At 44.5% G+C, this 18,252-nt stretch overlaps 1 protein-coding gene across 3 annotated transcripts in view; it reads left to right on the top strand.

Moving 5' to 3' along the window:
- The window catches only part of APPL2 (adaptor protein, phosphotyrosine interacting with PH domain and leucine zipper 2), a 62,186-nt gene that overhangs the window by 35,255 nt on the left and 8,679 nt on the right, over positions 1 to 18,252 (top strand). For all 3 annotated transcript variants that reach the window (XM_025402947.1, XM_025402946.1, XM_025402948.1), the window contains exons 10-17: positions 2,086 to 2,244; positions 3,937 to 4,125; positions 6,200 to 6,242; positions 6,326 to 6,382; positions 6,478 to 6,566; positions 11,676 to 11,840; positions 12,007 to 12,059; positions 13,378 to 13,552. In XM_025402947.1, the coding sequence (XP_025258732.1) occupies positions 2,086 to 2,244; positions 3,937 to 4,125; positions 6,200 to 6,242; positions 6,326 to 6,382; positions 6,478 to 6,566; positions 11,676 to 11,840; positions 12,007 to 12,059; positions 13,378 to 13,552 (930 nt within the window). The remainder of the gene's footprint in view (positions 1 to 2,085; positions 2,245 to 3,936; positions 4,126 to 6,199; positions 6,243 to 6,325; positions 6,383 to 6,477; positions 6,567 to 11,675; positions 11,841 to 12,006; positions 12,060 to 13,377; positions 13,553 to 18,252) is intronic.

Raw genomic sequence — 18,252 nt, 5'->3', positions numbered from 1 at the left:
TGTTTTGAGTGCTACTTTTCCTATAAGTTTTCATTTCATGTTGGTGAGTAAATATGACCGCTCTTCTCCAAACCAAGGGGTGGTTTTGCTGCCGCATTGCCATGCATGAGCGGCCAGCCCACCCAGGGAGGCCTCAGAGCAGGATCTGGTGGTGGCCTTGAAGCTGTGCAGCCCTTCTCCGGGGGATGATGCCACAGGTGCTCTGTGCTTTCACGGTGGGGGTGGATTCAGAACCCAGTGGTGGGACTCCAGATAGCACGGCATGGTTTCCAGCCACCCCACAGAGCTTTCTTTATCCCCTAACCCTATAGTGATACAGTTCTGCCTTTCTGCAGCTCATATCTATAGATGAACAGATACATAATTGTGTGTGTGTGTGTGTATATACATGCTTTTTTTTTTTAATATCTGAAGAGAACCAGTTGAAAGCAATTAATTTTAACCCTGTTCCTTTGGTTCCCGGGAACCTTGGATGAGCTCCCAGTGTTTGAGCCTGAGTCTGTGTGGGGCAGGGAAGAAGGGGAAGGCAGGTCAGCTACTAAAAATCTCCTGGGGTTGTACACAAGATGCCACGTTGGTGTCCGTGTCCTTCTGGGGACGGGGTCCTTCTTTTGTATCACATCTTCAAAGAGGTTTCTCACCCATAAAAGCTGACCCTGAGCTCTTGACAGGCTCTTGGTCCCTCCTCCCCCTTTCTCCTCCCCTGTCCTATGTGCTGAGCTTGGTCTTCCATGTTCCATTCTCTCAGCCAGGGCAGTGACAAGCAGGCGAAGCTAATCAAGTTTGTCCTCCAGCTTACCTGTCCTAAGGCCACCAATGGTAGAGTTCCCCATCATCCCAGTCAAATGTCAGAAAAGCCAAAATTGAGCGCTGCATTAAAGACGAGGAGCTGACCAGGAGCGGAGGCTCACGGCCGTAACCCTAACACTTTGGGAGGCCGAGGTGGGTGGGTCACTTGAGGCCAGGAGTTCAAAACCAGCCTGGCCAACATGGTGAAACCCCTTCTCTACTAAAAATACACAAATTAGCTGAGTATGGTGGTGCATGCTTGTAACCCCAGCTGTTTGGGAGACTGAGGCATGGGAATCGCTTGAACCCAGGAGGCGGAGGTTGTAGCGAGCCAAAGCAAGAGTCTAGACAGACAGACAGACAGACAGACAGATAGATAGGGAGTGGGGAAATATGGAATGCCCAAGCCAACATTCCTTAATTACAGAAGAGAGAGAATCCTGAGGTGCTCATGTGGAGAAACACTGGCCCCCCGTTTGCTTCTGATTTTAACCCTGTGATTGCCGTGTCTCCTGTGACACAGTGCAGAGGAAGCCTCCTCTAAAGTGTGATTTCTCAGATGGATGGGCCCTGTTGGGCAGACTGTCACAACTGGGTGGGGTGGCCTGGTGAGGTCTAGCTTAGTAGGGGTAAAGGGCAGCCACCATTTCCACACCTCAGCACATGAAAGCCAGGGGCTAATGTCCCAGAGCCAGGCCATCTGTCCACTTACCCCTGTGTGGGCAGCCCTCGGCCTGCTAGCCCATGCAGCCTCGGGGCAGATCTGTGGCTGTTAGAAAAGGAAAAGCATTGCCTTTGGCTTTGTGGTTATACCTTAGTACCACTTCCTGATCATTTTCCTGTCAGCACTGCTCCTGCCTGAACCAAGAGCAGGGGAGGCCTGACTACCATTTCATTCCTTCCTTTTTGGAACTTGCTTAGGCTGCCTGTGTGAGCAGCCCTGGAGGAGGGGCTTCTCAAAGCTTTTCTCCAAAAATGTGCATTAGTGGTGCTAAGCATGGATACCTCTGTCAGCAGCAAAACTGTTCAGCTGGGTTCAAGCATAGGTCAGTGGCATTCCTTAGGTTCTGTTTTAAAACAGCAGTCATATAGACGCATTTACTACTGCAAAATTGAGTCCCTGTGATTCATAGTTTTCAGGGCCTAAGGGTAGAGGGTTGTGGCCTTGTAGGAGGCTGGCAGCTCCATCTGTAAGGCTGGAAGCTTGGCGGGGGTGGAGTGATGGCTGCCAGTGGCTTCTTAGTAGTGCTGGGTTGGCCAGCAGTGAGTAACTGACCCAACACCTTCTGTCTTAAGCATTCAGGTAGAACTGGAAGCTGAGGCGGAAAAGATGCGGGTGTCCCAGCAAGAATTCCTTTCTGTTGATGAATCTGTTTACACTCCAGACTCTGATGTGGCCGCACCACAGATCAACAGGAACCTCATCCAGAAGGCTGGTTACCTTAATCTCAGAAAGTGAGAACGCCACCGTTTGCCTCTTTTTCTGAAATCAGTTTTCCCTAAGAAGTGGCTGAAAAGCAATCTTACATGCCCCATTAAAGTCGGAGGGAGGTGGGCGGGTGAGACTGGGAAGAACTCCCATCACAGCACCCCTCCCACTTGCAACATAGGAAACCTCTGGGGCCCAGGCACTGAACTGCACTAAGAGATGGGGCTGGAATGAGTCCTCTAAGAGCCCGGTGCTGTAGACTCCAGGACACTGTGGCCCACCCTTGTCTCTGGTCACTGTGGCCGTGTGCAAACAGACCACTCTTAACTGTTACCATCCTGGACCACTGACATTTTTTATCCCGTCATGCCACTTCCCCCACACCAGCTGGCGGGTGAGAGCCATGTGCTGGAGACCTACCCGCGAGCCAGAGGCAGCGTCAGAAGGCTTTTAGAGGCAGTTGAATTCATACTGATTGGGTCACACATTTACCACTCGGGTCTCTAAGCGTCCATTTTGAATGGAAGGGATGATCAGGTTTAAGTGCTTCTGTGAGCACAGAGGATATTGTCATGGTGTGGTGTGAAAAGCACTGACTTTGGAATCAGACAGCCCAGCTGGGCTGAGCCTTGATCTCTTCATGTGTAAAATGCAGCTGATAACCGCACCTGCTTTATGAAGTTAGATTGAATGTGTTCATCCCTCCCAGGCAGTGAGCACTCAGATGTCAGCCGCTGCCATTTGGGGAAATTACTGGGACAGGAAAACCAGTGCTTTTGGACATAGTTGCTACTCTGTAAATACTGAGCCAAGTAAAGTATTTGAAAACCCCCAGTGGAGGGTCCATGGAGAGGAACTGCCAGCTGTTAGCAGGCTGGAGCACCTCTAAGGTCTGTGAACTTGCAGCGATCACAAGCTAAATGTCCCCTGGAGTTCTGCAGGCGTAGAAAACCCACTGGGTTCTGTTGTTACTTGCCAGGAACTAGATTTTCCTTTTGTAAGCAGCCCACAAAACAAGAATGACCTTCAGTTAAAGCAAATCTGTTGAGAGCCTCCTAGGACCGGTGGGTGCTGTGGGCTAAGGCAGCCCTGAGTAGATTCAGAGCAGCTCAGCTCCAGGTCTCAGAGAAATGATTCTCCAGGTGTTCAGTTCTTCATGGTGGTGGACTAATTCTAGTTCCATCTCCTGGTTTAGTAGTCAGCGTGTGGCTGCAGTGCGGGGTTGGCCCTGGGACTGGATCTCCCTTGGAAGCAGAGCCCATGATCTCCCAGATCATTCTAGCTAAATTGTACCCTTCTGCTGCTCTTTCCACTTGAATGGGCAGTTTTGCTTTAATGTTATAAAGAAACACATTATTTCTTTTTTTTTTTTTTTTTTTTTTTTTTTTTTGAGATGGAGTCTCGCTCTATAGCCCAAGCTAGAGTGCAGTAGCACCATCTTGGCTCACTGCAACCTCTGCCTCCTGGGTTCAAGAAATTCTCTGTCTCAGCCTCCTGAGTAGCTGGGACCACAGATGCCTGCTACCACAACTGGCTAATTTTTTTGTATTTTTAGTAGAGACAGGGTTTCACTATCTTGGCCAGGCTGGTCTTGAACTCCTGACCTTGGAAACACATTATTTCTAAAATGCCACCAGTACCCATAACGAGGCAGCAAAACTTAGAGGTGCGGCTGGTGCTTTCTGGTACTAATGGGCTTTTTAAAACACAACCCACAGCAAAACAGGGCTGGTCACTACCACCTGGGAGAGGCTTTATTTCTTCACCCAAGGCGGGAATCTGATGTGTCAGCCCAGGGGAGCTGTGGCTGGAGGTTTGATCCAGGACCTGGACAACTGCTCAGTAATGGCTGTGGATTGTGAAGACCGGCGCTACTGCTTCCAGATCACCACACCCAATGGAAAATCGTATGTCTCACGCGTTTTATTTGGGAGGAGAACGAGTATAGTGGTTTCACCCGTGCCAGGGGCCTCCTAGTTCATTCCTACGTGCCAGCCCTCTGTGGGAGAGGCCCCAGTCTGGGTATTGTTTACCTTTCAGGAGGATGATTTTCTGCTCTCTTTAAACAAGCCCGCGTGACCCATAAGGGATCCAGCCTGTCTTATCCCATATGGAGATAAGTGAGGGTTTGTCTGTAGCTTTGGAGATGACCTACATGTGTGAGACAGCAACAGAAGTCGTGCGTGTTAGCACAGATTCTGAGAGAGAGAGAAGGCTGTAGCGACTCCTAGCCTGTTGTAAAGAAGCATGTGTGTTTGGATTGTGGCAGGGGAGGGTAACTGTATTTTGGTAAGGACGACCTTCCTGAGAAGGCCATTTTTCCAGCAGAAGCGGGAGTTGTGAGAAGTGCACTGCGCTGCAGCAGTATTGGCGGCTGCCATGCTGTTCCCACACGCCCTGTGTACCTGAGGGGCCCCAAAGAGGTGGTACTTTAACAATCCACAGCCTGTGGTCGTTCACAGTAGATCCCGTCCCAGTGGGATCCCCTCTCAGAGCGGTGGTTTTTAAACTGCCCCAAGGAGTTCGGAGTCCCATGGAGGGGCTTCAGGGTTCACCTGCCTGGGGAGAGGAGTGGCCCTGCCCGTCATCAGAGCTGCTCTTCTGGCATTGCATTCTATTAAGATTTGACCTGAACCGCAGGGGGACGCGGTGGGGACGGCGTTGGGATGATGTCTGTCCTCCCAGCTTGGCAGAGCAGCTTTAGACCTCATCCTTCCTGCTTTGGTGATGGGAATGGAGATTCCTGGATGCTCATCATGGTCCTTTGCAGTTACCTCCTCTGGGCCTCACTTTCCTCAGATAGAAAATAGAGATAAGATCTATGTTGCCCCATCTGCCACAGATGAGAGGAACAAGGGAACCGGCAGATGTGGAGTCTCTTTAAAGAGGTAAAGCCTCGGCCGGGCGCGGTGGCTCACGCCTGAAATCCCAGCACTTTGGAAGGCTGAGGCGGGGGGATCACCTGAGCTCAGGAGTTTGAGATCAGCATGACCAGATGTGGAGAAACCCTGTCTCTACTGGAAATACAAAATTGGCCGGGCGCATTAGTGGTGGTGGGCGCCTGTAATCTCAGCTACTTGGGAGGCTGAGGCAGGAGAATCGCTTGAACCCAGGAGGCGGAGATTGCGGTGTGCCGAGATCACACCATTGCACTCCAGCCTGGGCAACAAGAGCGAAACTCCGTCTCAAAAAAAAAGATAGAGTTAAAGCCTCCACAAAGGTAGGGCAGTATTACTGTTACCTTATTCCCGGGCCTCCATATGCAGACTTTTCAGTTCTGGGAAAGGAGTGAATGGGCTGCCAAGTCCTTCTTTGGGCATGGTGGAGGAGTGGCTGGGCTTGGAGTCCTGGTCATCTTGGATCATCAGAGGAGGTCGACAGATGAATCTCACTGTAGAATCAAAGACTTGGGCTAGAAGATCTGAGTCCCACCTTCTGATTTCATAGAAGAATATGCTGAGGCCCAGGGAAAGGGCCGTGTTTGTCCAAGATCACGTAGTGAATCAGGGAGAGCCAGATCTACAAGCCCGTTTTCTTTTTTTTCTTTTTTTTTTGAGATAGGGTCTTGCCCTGTCACCCAGGCTGGGGTGCAGTGGCACAATCACCACTCACTGCAGCCTCAACCTCCTGGGCTCAATCAGTCCTCCCACTTCAGCCTCCCTAGTAGCTAGGACTATAGGCACACGCCACCACGCCCAGCTAATTTTTATATTTTTTGTAGAGAGGGGGTTTCGCCATGTTGCCCAGGCTGGTCTGGAATTCCTTGGCTCAAGCCATCCTCCTGCCTCGCCCTCCCAAAGTGCTAGGACTGCAGGCGTGAGCCACTATACCTGGCCCTGGAACCCCATTTTCTTTCCCTCTCATCATGCTGCCTTCGTGGCCCGTTTCCTCCCACACCCCAGCTAAGTTCAGTTTATGTAGAATAATCCCCAGTCACTGAGATCGGGGAAGTACTTAATTACTCAGATGCTTTTGTTTCAGGGGAATAATCCTCCAGGCTGAGAGCAGAAAGGAAAATGAAGAGGTAAAGATTTTGTTTGTCATCTTTCTTTCCTAGTGTGGTGGGTGACTTTGGGATTCAGTATTCTTTTTTAATATCCTCTACAGTGGATATGTGCAATAAACAACATCTCCAGACAGATCTACCTGACCGACAACCCTGAGGTAATTAACAGTCGCCTGCATCTCAGCCCTTTTCTCAACCTGGAAGGTAAGCATCCACCTCCTGGGACTGAGTGTGTCTTCCTGTGGATTTTTAGGCAGTCGCGATCAAGTTGAATCAGACCGCTCTGCAAGCAGTGACTCCCATTACAAGTTTTGGAAAAAAACAAGAAAGCTCATGCCCCAGGTAACTAAAGGACAAAGGAAAACTTGCTTTTGTGGAGCCAAATTATGGATTAGGAATATGAAATGAGTTGTTGCTTAATCCACACAAACCAAGGCATGTTTTTCAGCCTGTTTAACAGAAGCAGTAACGCTGGCTGGGAAAGTTAAACATCTGCCCATGTTCACACCATGTTGTGAGTGGTAGAGCTAGGAGTCAAGCCTGTCTGATGTCAGCAGCCCTGTCCCTTCCACTGGGCTGTGCTGCTGCAGTCCAAGCAAACAGGACATGCGTGGAGGGGCCTGCTAGTCAGGAGTTCTCCCCACATTTTCTGTCAGCGTCAACAAAGTAACTGAACGAAAGCAAAATTTTTTTTTTTAAATAAGGAAAAAAAAATCACCTTTTATATATCCATATTAATGCCCATAAGTCTGCACATACGGTGATCGTTTTATACATACATTTATTTTGTATTCGCACATACTTTAACTATTTCTACATTTTTCAGAATTGTTCCTTTTAGTAACTACACCCTATTCCATCATTTATTTATTTACTTATTTATTTATTTTTAAATTTTTTTGAGATGGAGTCTCAGTCTGTCACCTAGGCTGGAGTGCAATGGCGTAATCCCGGCTCACTGCAACCTCCACTTCCCGGGTTCAGGTGATTCTCCTGCCTCATCCTTCCGAGTAGCTGGGATTACAGGTGCCCGCGACCACACCTGGCTAATTTTTGTCTTTTTAGTAGAGATGAGGTTTCACTGTGTTAGCCATGCTGGTCTTGAACTCCTCACCTCAAGTGATCCACCCGCCTCGGCCTCCCAAAGTGCTGGGATTATAGGCATGAGCCACTGTGCCTGGCCCATTCCACCATTTATTAACCATTGATTATTTAGGTTATCTCCCCGGCGTTTACTGTTATCATTTAGAGCAAACATTTTCATGCATACAGCTTTCCTCATTTTGAATTCTGCTTTAGGATTTATTCCAGGAATCCTACCCTTTGTCTTAATGGGAGTTTCCATCTGGTTAAATGGTAGAGGGCTGTATTTTCATACTAACGAAAGCCTGGCATTAAAGGGTAAATTACAATTATGACTATATTTGGTGTTCGTCTTTTAGTGGCATGGTAGAAAGAACCCCATTACATTTTTTACAAATATCTAATGACCCCAGAAGGAAGTCATTAAAAACTCAGGGTTAAGTAACTTCCCAGGATCTGTGCAGTGTGGAGCCAGTGTTCACACGCTGGGCACTGGGTGCCTGAGAAGGAATGGGAGAAGGTAAGGCCAGAAAATAGGTTTGAGTCTAACTGGAAAGACCTGGGTGCCCTGCTTAGGAGTTACAGGCAGTGGAACAAAACGGAAGGTTTTGGGAAAATGGGCAATGGTCAGAACCAGGGTTAGGAAGACTGTTCTGCACCTGAGTAGGATAAATTGGATACAGGTTGTGGGAAGAAGGGGAGAGTGCAAGACCCAGTAGGATGTTGATGTAGTAGTAGCTGTGAAGCAGAACATGAGAACTTAAACAAGTGTTTTAAAAAAAGAGGAGGAAGAGGCAACAAGTCCGAGAAATATTTCAGCACCGTAACTTAAGGATTTAACAGTTTATACAAGTAGCATGCTTTATGAAATGGAACTCTAAGGTAGACACTACATGAAAGGAAGTGGAACTAAAGTCCATCCAGTCAGTGACGGTTAATCCTGTAGCCTTCTCCTGGGTAAATGTATGTCTTCGCTTTGTAAAGTTACAAAAATGTTTGATACGCACAGTGGAGGGAATACCAGACCTGCAGTTGAGAGACATGGGTTCTAAGGATAGCCCTGCCTTGTGTTATACACAGCTAGGTGTCCCTGAGTAAGTCAGTAAACGCTCTGGGCCTTTGTCTTCTCAGCCTTGTAACATACAAGGAACTAGCTGACCTCCTAGGACCCTTCTAGCTCTGATATGCCATCTCTCAAGGGTGCTGATGCATAGTTTAGGAGGGTTCGGAATTAGAAGGTGTGATAGGTTTCCTAAAAAGACAATTTGCAGCCCATATTTAATTATTCAGTAACTGATTTTTTCCTCCCCTATTCTAAAATAAGCAAATCACATTCTTAGACCAAAAGGATCCCACAGAAGGGACACAGAACACTCCCTGGGGGGGAAAAATGACTCTAGCCAGCCGGCTGAATTAGCCCAGTGATTGGATGGGGGACAGATGTGGCTGCCAGATGGCCCCAGAGCTGTGGGGAGAGGGCTACTATCTCTGTCAGGGTCATCCCACTAAGAATAAAGCAATGTTTTGATGACAGTGGGGGGAAAGAAGCAGAGAAATTGTGTTCTTGGGAACAAACTGCCATTTACTTCTAAGCAAGTATCATATGTGGACTTCCCTCATTCTGCAGTTACTATGTATCTACTGTTCATTCATTTATCCAGCTACTCAACAAATATTTGAATATCTACTATTTGCCCAGGGCTGGCCTAGGTAAGGAAACATAGAGATTACTGGGGAGAACAGGCAAAACGTAAGCACAGACTGAGTTAAAACGAGGGAAGCACTGCGACGTTAAGGAGATGAGGTGCTGTCATGGAGGGTGAAGAGGAGACCTGTGCAGGGCCTGGCTGTGAAGATAATATTCAAGCTGCAAAGTAAAAGACAAGATGTGGCTACTCTTGCAAAGAGCCAGAGGTAGTGTATTCTTGGTAGCAATTGTGGAGGTAACAGGATAGAGAAGAGCTTAGTATATCTGAGGAACTGAAAGGAGGCAGTGTAACGGGACAGTGCAGGCAGAGGGAGATCATGGGGCATGATGGGGTGGTGGGGAGGGTGGCAGGGACTGATGATGAAGGAAGCATGCAGGGAGCTGTGGAAGGGCTCTGAGAGCTGTGTGTTTGTGATGGAGATGGAGATACCCACTCTCCATTTTCCAAAGTTAGCTCTGGCTGCTCTGGAGAACACAGAACAGAGCACGTCAGTAGCCAGTGAGGAGGCATCCCAGCAGCCCAGGATTAGATGATGGTGGTTTAGACCAGGATCATGGCAGAGATGAAAAGTAGATGGGTGTGGACTTATTCTGGAGGTAAAACCTATGGGACTTGACTTGACGGATAAGTGTAAACAGAAAAGGACAGATCAAAGGATGGCTCCAGTTGGAGCTGAACACCTGGGCAGATGGTGTTTCTTAAAGAGACGAAGAGTTCAGTTTTGGACATGTTAAGCATGAGAGGCCTATGAAACATCCCATATGAGTTGTCAAGCAGTCAACATCCCATATGAGTTGTCAAGCAGTCAACAGATGATACAGGTGTGGAGTGCAAAGAAAACGTCTGGGCTGGGTGTATGAATCGGGGACTCCCAGCACTGAACAGCAGTGGATGAGGTCCTCTATGGGAGAGAGGAGAGGGAGGGGAAAGCAGAGCCTGCAACCGAATCCTAAAGAACTCCAGCAGTTAGGGTAGAAAAGGAGCCTGCAAAAGACATTGAAAAGGAACATCAAGAAAGGTAGGAGGAAACTCTATAAATTAATGTGGCACCAGCAGAAACCAAGAGAGAAGAGTTCAAGGAGAGGTCAGCTGTGTTAGATGCCTTAAGTCAATTATGATGACTGCAAAGTGTCCATTAGAGCTGGTGACATGGAGATCACAGGTGAAAATTAACATCATGTCACTCCTATGTTCAGAGTCTTTGGTGGCTCCCTATACTGTTGTGTCAAGTTTAGACCCCACCTGATGGTATAAGGGCCCTCTACAACCTGGCCCCACCCTATCTTGATTGTTATCTCCCCACTTTGACTCTCTGGGGAGCCAAAATCTTGGACTCACTTTCTCCCCTTGAAGCTTCTACTCATAGCTTTCTCCAGTGCTTACTACTTATTATATTACAGCCCTCTCTTAAAGACAGGATCAAACAGCAGATGTGACTCTCCCATTTAGGGTTATTGAGGCAGAATGACATCCTGGGGATGCACTCCCCCTGGCAGTAAGGAGACCCTGTTTTTAATCTGGCTTGCCTACCAGGTAACTGAGTGCCTTCAAAACTGCTTAATTTCTCCAGAGGCCTCAGTTTCCTTTTCTGTTAACAATGGAGGTGAGACCAAGTGGTCTCCAAGGGCTTGCCTTGCAGTGACCGTCTACAAGCCTATGTACAGTGTTTCAATCCACATTCCAGTAAGTATGATCATTTGTCAAATACCTGTTGTAAAGTAGTTTGATACACTACATTCAGTTATTAACATGTTTGAGAAGTAGGAAAATATTGACATATCCAGTGAACAGAAAGATCACTGAGAGCTTTCTATGGTCCATGCAATGAAAGAAATCAAAATACGTTGATATTCTTTGCCCTTTAAAGGAGTTTATAGTCTGGCTGGGGAGAAAAGATTTTTTAAATGTTGAAAAGTTAAATTACAGTATTCTGAGACTAGAGGAGAACATGTTGGTGCCTGATTAATCTCTCTGCAGAGAGCACAGTATTTGATGGGCCACGATGTCAGCAATGAGTGTGCGCACAGTGTGAAGCTCAGGAGGCACACAGGGCTGCAAGACTGTGCCTGTGACTTAGAAGAATCAGAGGAGGGAGGCGGGGTGCAGGCTGGCCTAGTGGATGAGGAAGAATTTGAGCTGGGTTGGGAGAGTTGGGTGAGCAGCAGAATTGAGATGAAGATGGAAATAAGGAAAAGCATATGGTATGTGTGGTACAGCTCTCATAGAGGGTGCATTAAAGGAGTGGAAATGGAGGCTTTTGGGAAATTAGAGCCAGATTGTGATTAAATGCCAAGCCAGGACCTTTAGTCCATTCAGCTAACATTTTTGAGTGCCTACTATGTGGCAAGAATACATATTACTTAGTTATAGCATAGGCCCTCCAAAACCTGCCTCACAGAGAAGGATACAAACAGAAAATTAGTAGCACAGTGCAGGATGCTGTGCAGCAGAGAGAACTGCAGGAAATGGGGCAGTCTGAGGGTTTTTAGCCAAGGATATGAATGAAGTTTGAAGAAGGTTTATTTGTAGAATGGATTAAGGGATTGAGTTAAATCTTTTCCCCTTGTATTTTCATTCATAAAAGTTACCTCAGCCTTCAACAAGTATTCACTTGATTATAAAAGCATAAGGTTAAGGGAACTGATTTTGTGCCCTTCAGCCAGAACCTGAAAAATTCAGAGATGGAAAATGAAAATGACAAGATTGTTCCCAAAGCAACAGCCAGTCTACCTGAAGCAGAGGAGCTGATAGCGCCTGGAACGCCGATTCAATTCGATATTGTGCTTCCTGCTACAGAATTCCTTGATCAGAACAGAGGGAGCAGGTATGGACTGAGAGAGGTTATATCTGGGAGAACTGAAAGTAAATTTGAGGTCTCTCGTGTCCCCCTCCACCACCAAAGACTGTTGCCATTCTGACTTCCAGTTCAAGTGATAAGTGCCCTTCTAGCTGCTGCTGTCGTGTTTGTTCAACTCTGGCTATTCCCCTAGGCGTACCAACCCTTTTGGTGAAACTGAGGATGAGTCATTTCCAGAAGCAGAAGGTAAGTGACTAGTTTGGTGTCCTTATTCTTTCCCCTGCACAAAATGACAAGGGCCATCGAAATAAGATGTGAAATCATGTTTTAGAGAGCTACGATTAGGAATATGAATTGAAGATTTGTTCTTTCTGAAAGTTTAGTAAGATATCTGCAATGGAGGCAAGTCTTCGATAAAAACTGAAGGGTAGCTGAAAGACCATTTACAGCTATTTCACTGTTAGCCATAGCCTTTTTGTAGCATAGCATAGAAATGTGAAATCTGAATCTGTTATCACATTCAAATGCAGGCTTGGTGAATTGGAAATATGCTATTTCATTTTAGAAAACCAAAAGCACAAATAACCTGTTCTTGAATTTGAAGATGACACAAATGAATGATATTTAGGTCTTTCAAATTCAAATGTTTGGTTTTTTTACATTCTTACAATGTACTTAAGAACATAGCTGATGGCTGGCGCGCTGGCTCACGCCTGTAATCCCAGCACTTTTGGAGGCCGAGGCGGGTGGATCACCTGAGCTTAGGAGTTCAAGACCAGCATGGGCAACACAGTGAGACCCCGTCTCTACAAAAAAAAAAAAAAAAAATACAAAAATTTGCCAGGTGTGGTGATGGGCGCCTGTAATCCTGTCTACTCAGGAGGCTGAGATGTCCGAATCACTTGAACCCAGGAGGCGGAGGTTGCAGTGAGCTGAAATCACACCATTGCACTCCAGCCTGGGCTACAGAGTGAGACCGTCTCAAAAAAGAAAAGAAAAACCTTCTTTGATCTTCTAGTTATGGTTGCTGGGAGTCAGTTTTGTCAAGTTATGCGCCACTGTCAGCAGCCAGTGCTACTTCCATTAGGCTATGAAACATCGTCACTGCCTTTCAGTAATACGCATGAAGTATGAATTGCATGAGACCCAACATGAGATCTTATATCCTGCAAATGACTTTTCCTTTCTAAGAGGACTTTATCAGTGGGCCAAAGTAATGAATCTTCTATTGTCTAGTCAACGCACTCTTTTAGAGAAAAGGTACACTGTAGTCACCTAGAGTTTCAGCATTAGAAGGATGTTCATCTGGTACCACCATCATCTCATTTTATAGATGAAGAAAAGCCTTTTTAGTCTAATGAAGTAGTTCCAAACAAACTGACAAAATGTAGACAATGGAAGAGGCAGAGCTTTGGCAATATTGGGCTTATAAAAGCGATATTGAGAAATTTTGGTAGAAGCTCCTCCACAGAAAGCAGGCAAAACCAGCACATCTGACACTGGTGTGCCGATCAACAGCAGCAGGAAGTAAATGAGATCCTGAGTGGAAAATGCTGTCTTGCAGATTCTCTTTTGCAGCAGATGTTTATAGTTCGGTTTTTGGGATCAATGGCAGTTAAAACAGACAGCACTACCGAAGTGATTTATGAAGCGATGAGACAAGTATTGGCTGCTCGGGCTATTCATAACATCTTCCGCATGACAGAATCCCATCTGATGGTCACCAGTCAATCTTTGAGGTACATTCAGTTTTACTTTCAGACTTTCTTATGGCTTCAGCTAAACCTTTTAAGGCTAATTCACCCATCTGAAATGTTAGTGTTGGAATGAAGAGACTGCTCTTGCTTTTGCCCCCACTATTTTTTACATAAGACAGATAGCCTAGAAAGTGCTCCCTTAGAGACAAGAACTGGTATCTTCAAAAATTCAGTGGTGAGTGAATACTGTTGTTCACCAAGATGCTATCACACTAGACTTATTCTCTATATGTCAGAGCTTGAAAATGGAAGGTTTTTTTTCTGAGAGTACTATTTATAAAAATAATGGGGAAAAAAACTAAAAAATCTGCCAAATCTGCCTGAATAACTTGGCCATCACAGAGAGAGCAGGCCATATTAACTACATGATTTAGGGTTTCAGGTAATATGATCTGGGTTTCAGATATGACCAAAGTCCTGGTTATGAACCTGGGCATATGATACGGTAGCCACAGGTAGCATCTGCATCATAACTAGCCTGAACTGAGATGTGTTTTCAGTGTTAAATACATACCAAATTTCTAAGATTTAGAATGTAAAACATCTCACTAATTTTTTAGGTTAATCACGTGTCTGGTAATATTTTATATATACTAGATTAAGAAAAATTAATTTCATGTGTTACTTTTCACTTAATGTGGCTGCTGGGAAAGCTTCAATGACGTATAAGGCTTCCATTACATTTCTAAGGGACAGCACTGCTTTAGAGCCAGAATGTCTCAGTTTACTCCTGGCTTCAGCGTTTCTTAGTTATGTGACCTTAAGCAAGTTTTGGAGGCTCTGTACCTGAGTTTTTTCAGCTGTAAAATGAAAATAACTATTCACACCCTCCACTGTTGTCATGAGAAATAAATGTCATGAGGAATAAATGTGCTAATATATGTAAAACATTTACAACTCAGTGGCCCATTAAAAGTGCTCAATGAACGTTAGCTTCAAAAAAGGTAACTAGGACTATAGCAAAAATCAGGATATAGCTTCTTCCATTCATTAAGCCCATTCTTTTCATTTATTATGAACGTCATCTGAGAATTAAGTTCTTATTAATAAAACCTTATATTTATTTAAAGCTTTTCTTTAAGTATGTCCTGGACCTTTTACAGAAATGGGCTCATGGTTCTTATAATCCTAATGGTCCTGGAATAATTTCCACCAAAAAGATCAAAGGAAAATATATGTAAAAGTACTGTGAAAAACCACAGCACATCAAAATGAAAAGACAACCTACAGAATGGGAAAAAAGTATTCACAAATTCTATCTAATATGGATGTAGTACACAAAATATACAAAGAACTCTTATAAAACTCAACAGAAAGACAACCCAATTAAAAAATGGACCAAGGACTTGAAAGAGACATTTCTCCAAAGATCATATACAAATGGCCAATGAGCACATGAAAAGATGCTATGTGTTATTAAGGAAATGCAAAGCAAATCCACAATGAGATATGTCACTCCATATCAAGATGGCACATGCACACTCTGTCTCATAGATGTGCATATATTTATATATCTCATATATGTTTATATATCTCATATATATTTAATGGAAAATAAGCGTTTACAAGGATGTGAAGAAACTGGAACCCATTGCTGGTGGGAATATAAAATGGTTCAGCTGCTGTGAAAAAATAGTTTGGTGGGCTCCTGGGTAGTTACCCAAAAGAATTAAATACAGGTGTTCAAACAAAAACTTATACGCAAATGCTCATAGCAGTCCTTTTCATGATATCCAAATGGTGGAAATAATACAAATGCCCAACAGCAAATGAATGGATCAACAAAATGTGGTAGAGTTGAGCATTCCAAATGGGGAAATCTCAAATGTTCCAAAATCTGAAACTTTTTGAGTGCCAACTTGATGCTCAAAGGAGATGCTCATTGGAGCATTTTGGATTTTGAGATGCTCATCCTGGTAAATATAATGCAAGTATTCTAAAATCTGAAAAAAAGGCTGAAATCCAAAACAATTTCAGATACAGGATACTCCACCTGTATATACATATGATGGAATATTATTTGGCCTTAAAAAGGAACAAAGGACCGATATGTGCTACAACATGGATGAATGATGAAAACATTGTGCTAAGTGAAGGAAGCCAGATACAAAAGGCAACATACTGTAGGGTTCTGTTTATATGAAATATCCAGAATAGGCAAATCCACAGAGACAGAAGACAGACTAGAGATTGCCAGAGGGTGGGAGGAGGAATAAGTAACTTCTTAATGGAGATGAAGTTTCCTCTGGGATGATAAAAATGTCCTAGGACTAGATAGTGGTAATGGCTGCACAAAGTTATAAAGACACTAAACATCATTAATGATAAATCTGACGCTATGCATACGTCACCACGGTAAACATACCCCTGCAGTGGAATCACAGAAAATCAGAAGATTGAAAAAGAAAAATCAATTCTCAGACAAGATGCCTGAATAGGAACAGCTCCAGTCTGCAGCTCCCAGCGAGACCAACGCAGAAGGCAGGTGATTTCTGCATTTCCAACTGAGGTACCTAGCTCATCTCATTGGGATTGGTTAGACAGTGGGTACAGCCTATGGATGGAGATTAAAAACACAGCACGAGAACTGTGTGAAGCATACACAAGTATCAGTAGCCAAACTGATCAGGTGGAAGAAAGGATACCAGAGATTGAAGATTAACTTAATGAAATAAAAGTGTGAAGACAAGATTAGAGAAAAAAGAATGAAAATGAATGAACAAAGCCTCTAAGAAATATGGGACTATGTGAAAAGACCAAACCTACTTTTGATTGGTGTACCTGAAAGTGACAGGGAGAATGGAACCAAGTTAGGAAACACTCTTCAGGATATTCTCCAGGAGAACTTCCCCAACCTAGCAAAACAGGCCAACATTCAAATTCAGGAAATACAGAAGACACCACAAAGATACTCCTCGAGAAGAGCAACTGCAAGACACATAATCGTCAGATTCACCAAGGTTGAAATGAAGAAAAAAATGTTAAGGGCAGCCAGAGAGAAAGGTCAGGTTACCCACAAAGGGAAACCCATCAGACTAACAGCAGATTTCTCTGCAGAAACCCTACAACCCAGAAAAGAGTGGGGGTACACATTTAACATTCTTAAAGAATTTTTAACCCAGAATTTCATATCCAGCCAAACTAAGCTTCATAAGCGAAGGAGAAATAAAATCCTTTACAGACAAGCAAATGTTGAAGGATGATGTCACCACCACACCTGCCTTACAAGAGCTCCTGAAGGAAGCACTAAATATGGAAAGGAAAAGCCAGTACCAGCCACTGCGAAAACATACCAAAATGTAAAAACCGTCAGCACTATGAAGAAACTGCATCAACTAATAGGCAAAATAACCAGCTACCATCATAATGACCGGATCACATTCACACATAACAATATTAACCTTAAATGTAAACAGGCTAAATGCCCCAATTAAAAGACACAGACTGGCACATTGGATAAAGAGGCAAGACCCATCAGTGTGCTGTATTCAGGAGACCCATCTTATGCGCAAAGACACACATAGGCTCAAAATAAAGGGAAGGAGGAAGATTTACCAAGCAAATGGAAAGCAAAAAAACAAAAGAAAAAAAAGCAGGGGTTGAAATCCTAGTCTCTGATAAAACAGACTTGAAACCAACAAAGATCAAAAAAGACAAGGGCATTACATATGGTAAGGGGATCAGTGCAACAAGAAGAGCTAACTATACTAAATACATATATACCTAATACAGGAGCACCCAGATTCATAAAGCAAGTTCTTAGAGACCGACAAAGAAACGTAGACTCCCACACAATAATATTGGGAGACTTTAACATCCCACTGTCAATATTAGATAAACAAGACAAAATTAACAAGAATATTCAGGACTTAAACTCAGCTCTGGACCAAATGGACATAATACACATCTACAGAACGCTCCATCCCAAATCAACAGAATATACATTCTTCTCAGCACCACATCGCACTTATTCTAAAATTGACTACATAATTGGAAGTAAAATACTACTCAGCAAATGCAAAAGAACAGAAATCACAACAAACTCTCTCTCAGACCACAGTGCAATGAAATTAGAACTCTGGAGTAAGAAAGTCATTCAAAACTGCACAACTACATGGAAACTGAACAACCTGCTCCTGAATGACTACTGAGTAAATAAATAATGAAATTCAGGCAAAAATAAATAAATTCTTTGAAACCAATGAGAACAAGGACACAACGTACCAGAATCTCTGGGGCACAGCTAAAGCAGTGTTTAGAGGGAAATTTATAGCACTAAATGCCCACAGGATAAAGTGGGAAGGATCTAAAATCGACACCCTAACATTACAATTAAAAGAACTAGGTTGGGCACCGTGGCCCATGCTTGTAATCCCAACACTTTGGGAGGCCGAGGCAGGTGGATCACCTGAAGTCAGGAGTTCGAGACCAGCCTGGCCAACATGATGAAACCCTGTCTCTACTAAAAATACAAAAAATTTGCTAGGTGTGGTGACAGGCGCCTGTAATCCCAGCTGTTGGAGAGACTGGAGCAGGAGAATCGCTTGAACCCAGGGAGGTGAAGGTTGCAGGAAGCTGAGATCATGCCATTGCACTCCAGCCTGGGCAACAAGAGCAAAACTCCACCTCAAAAAAACTAGAGAAGCAAGAGCAAACAAATTCAAAAGCTAGCAGAAGACAAG

Source organism: Theropithecus gelada, chromosome 11 (genome assembly GCF_003255815.1).
Source record: "Theropithecus gelada isolate Dixy chromosome 11, Tgel_1.0, whole genome shotgun sequence".
Lineage (NCBI taxonomy): Eukaryota > Metazoa > Chordata > Mammalia > Primates > Cercopithecidae > Theropithecus > Theropithecus gelada.
This window is presented reverse-complemented; position numbering and strand designations above follow the sequence as displayed.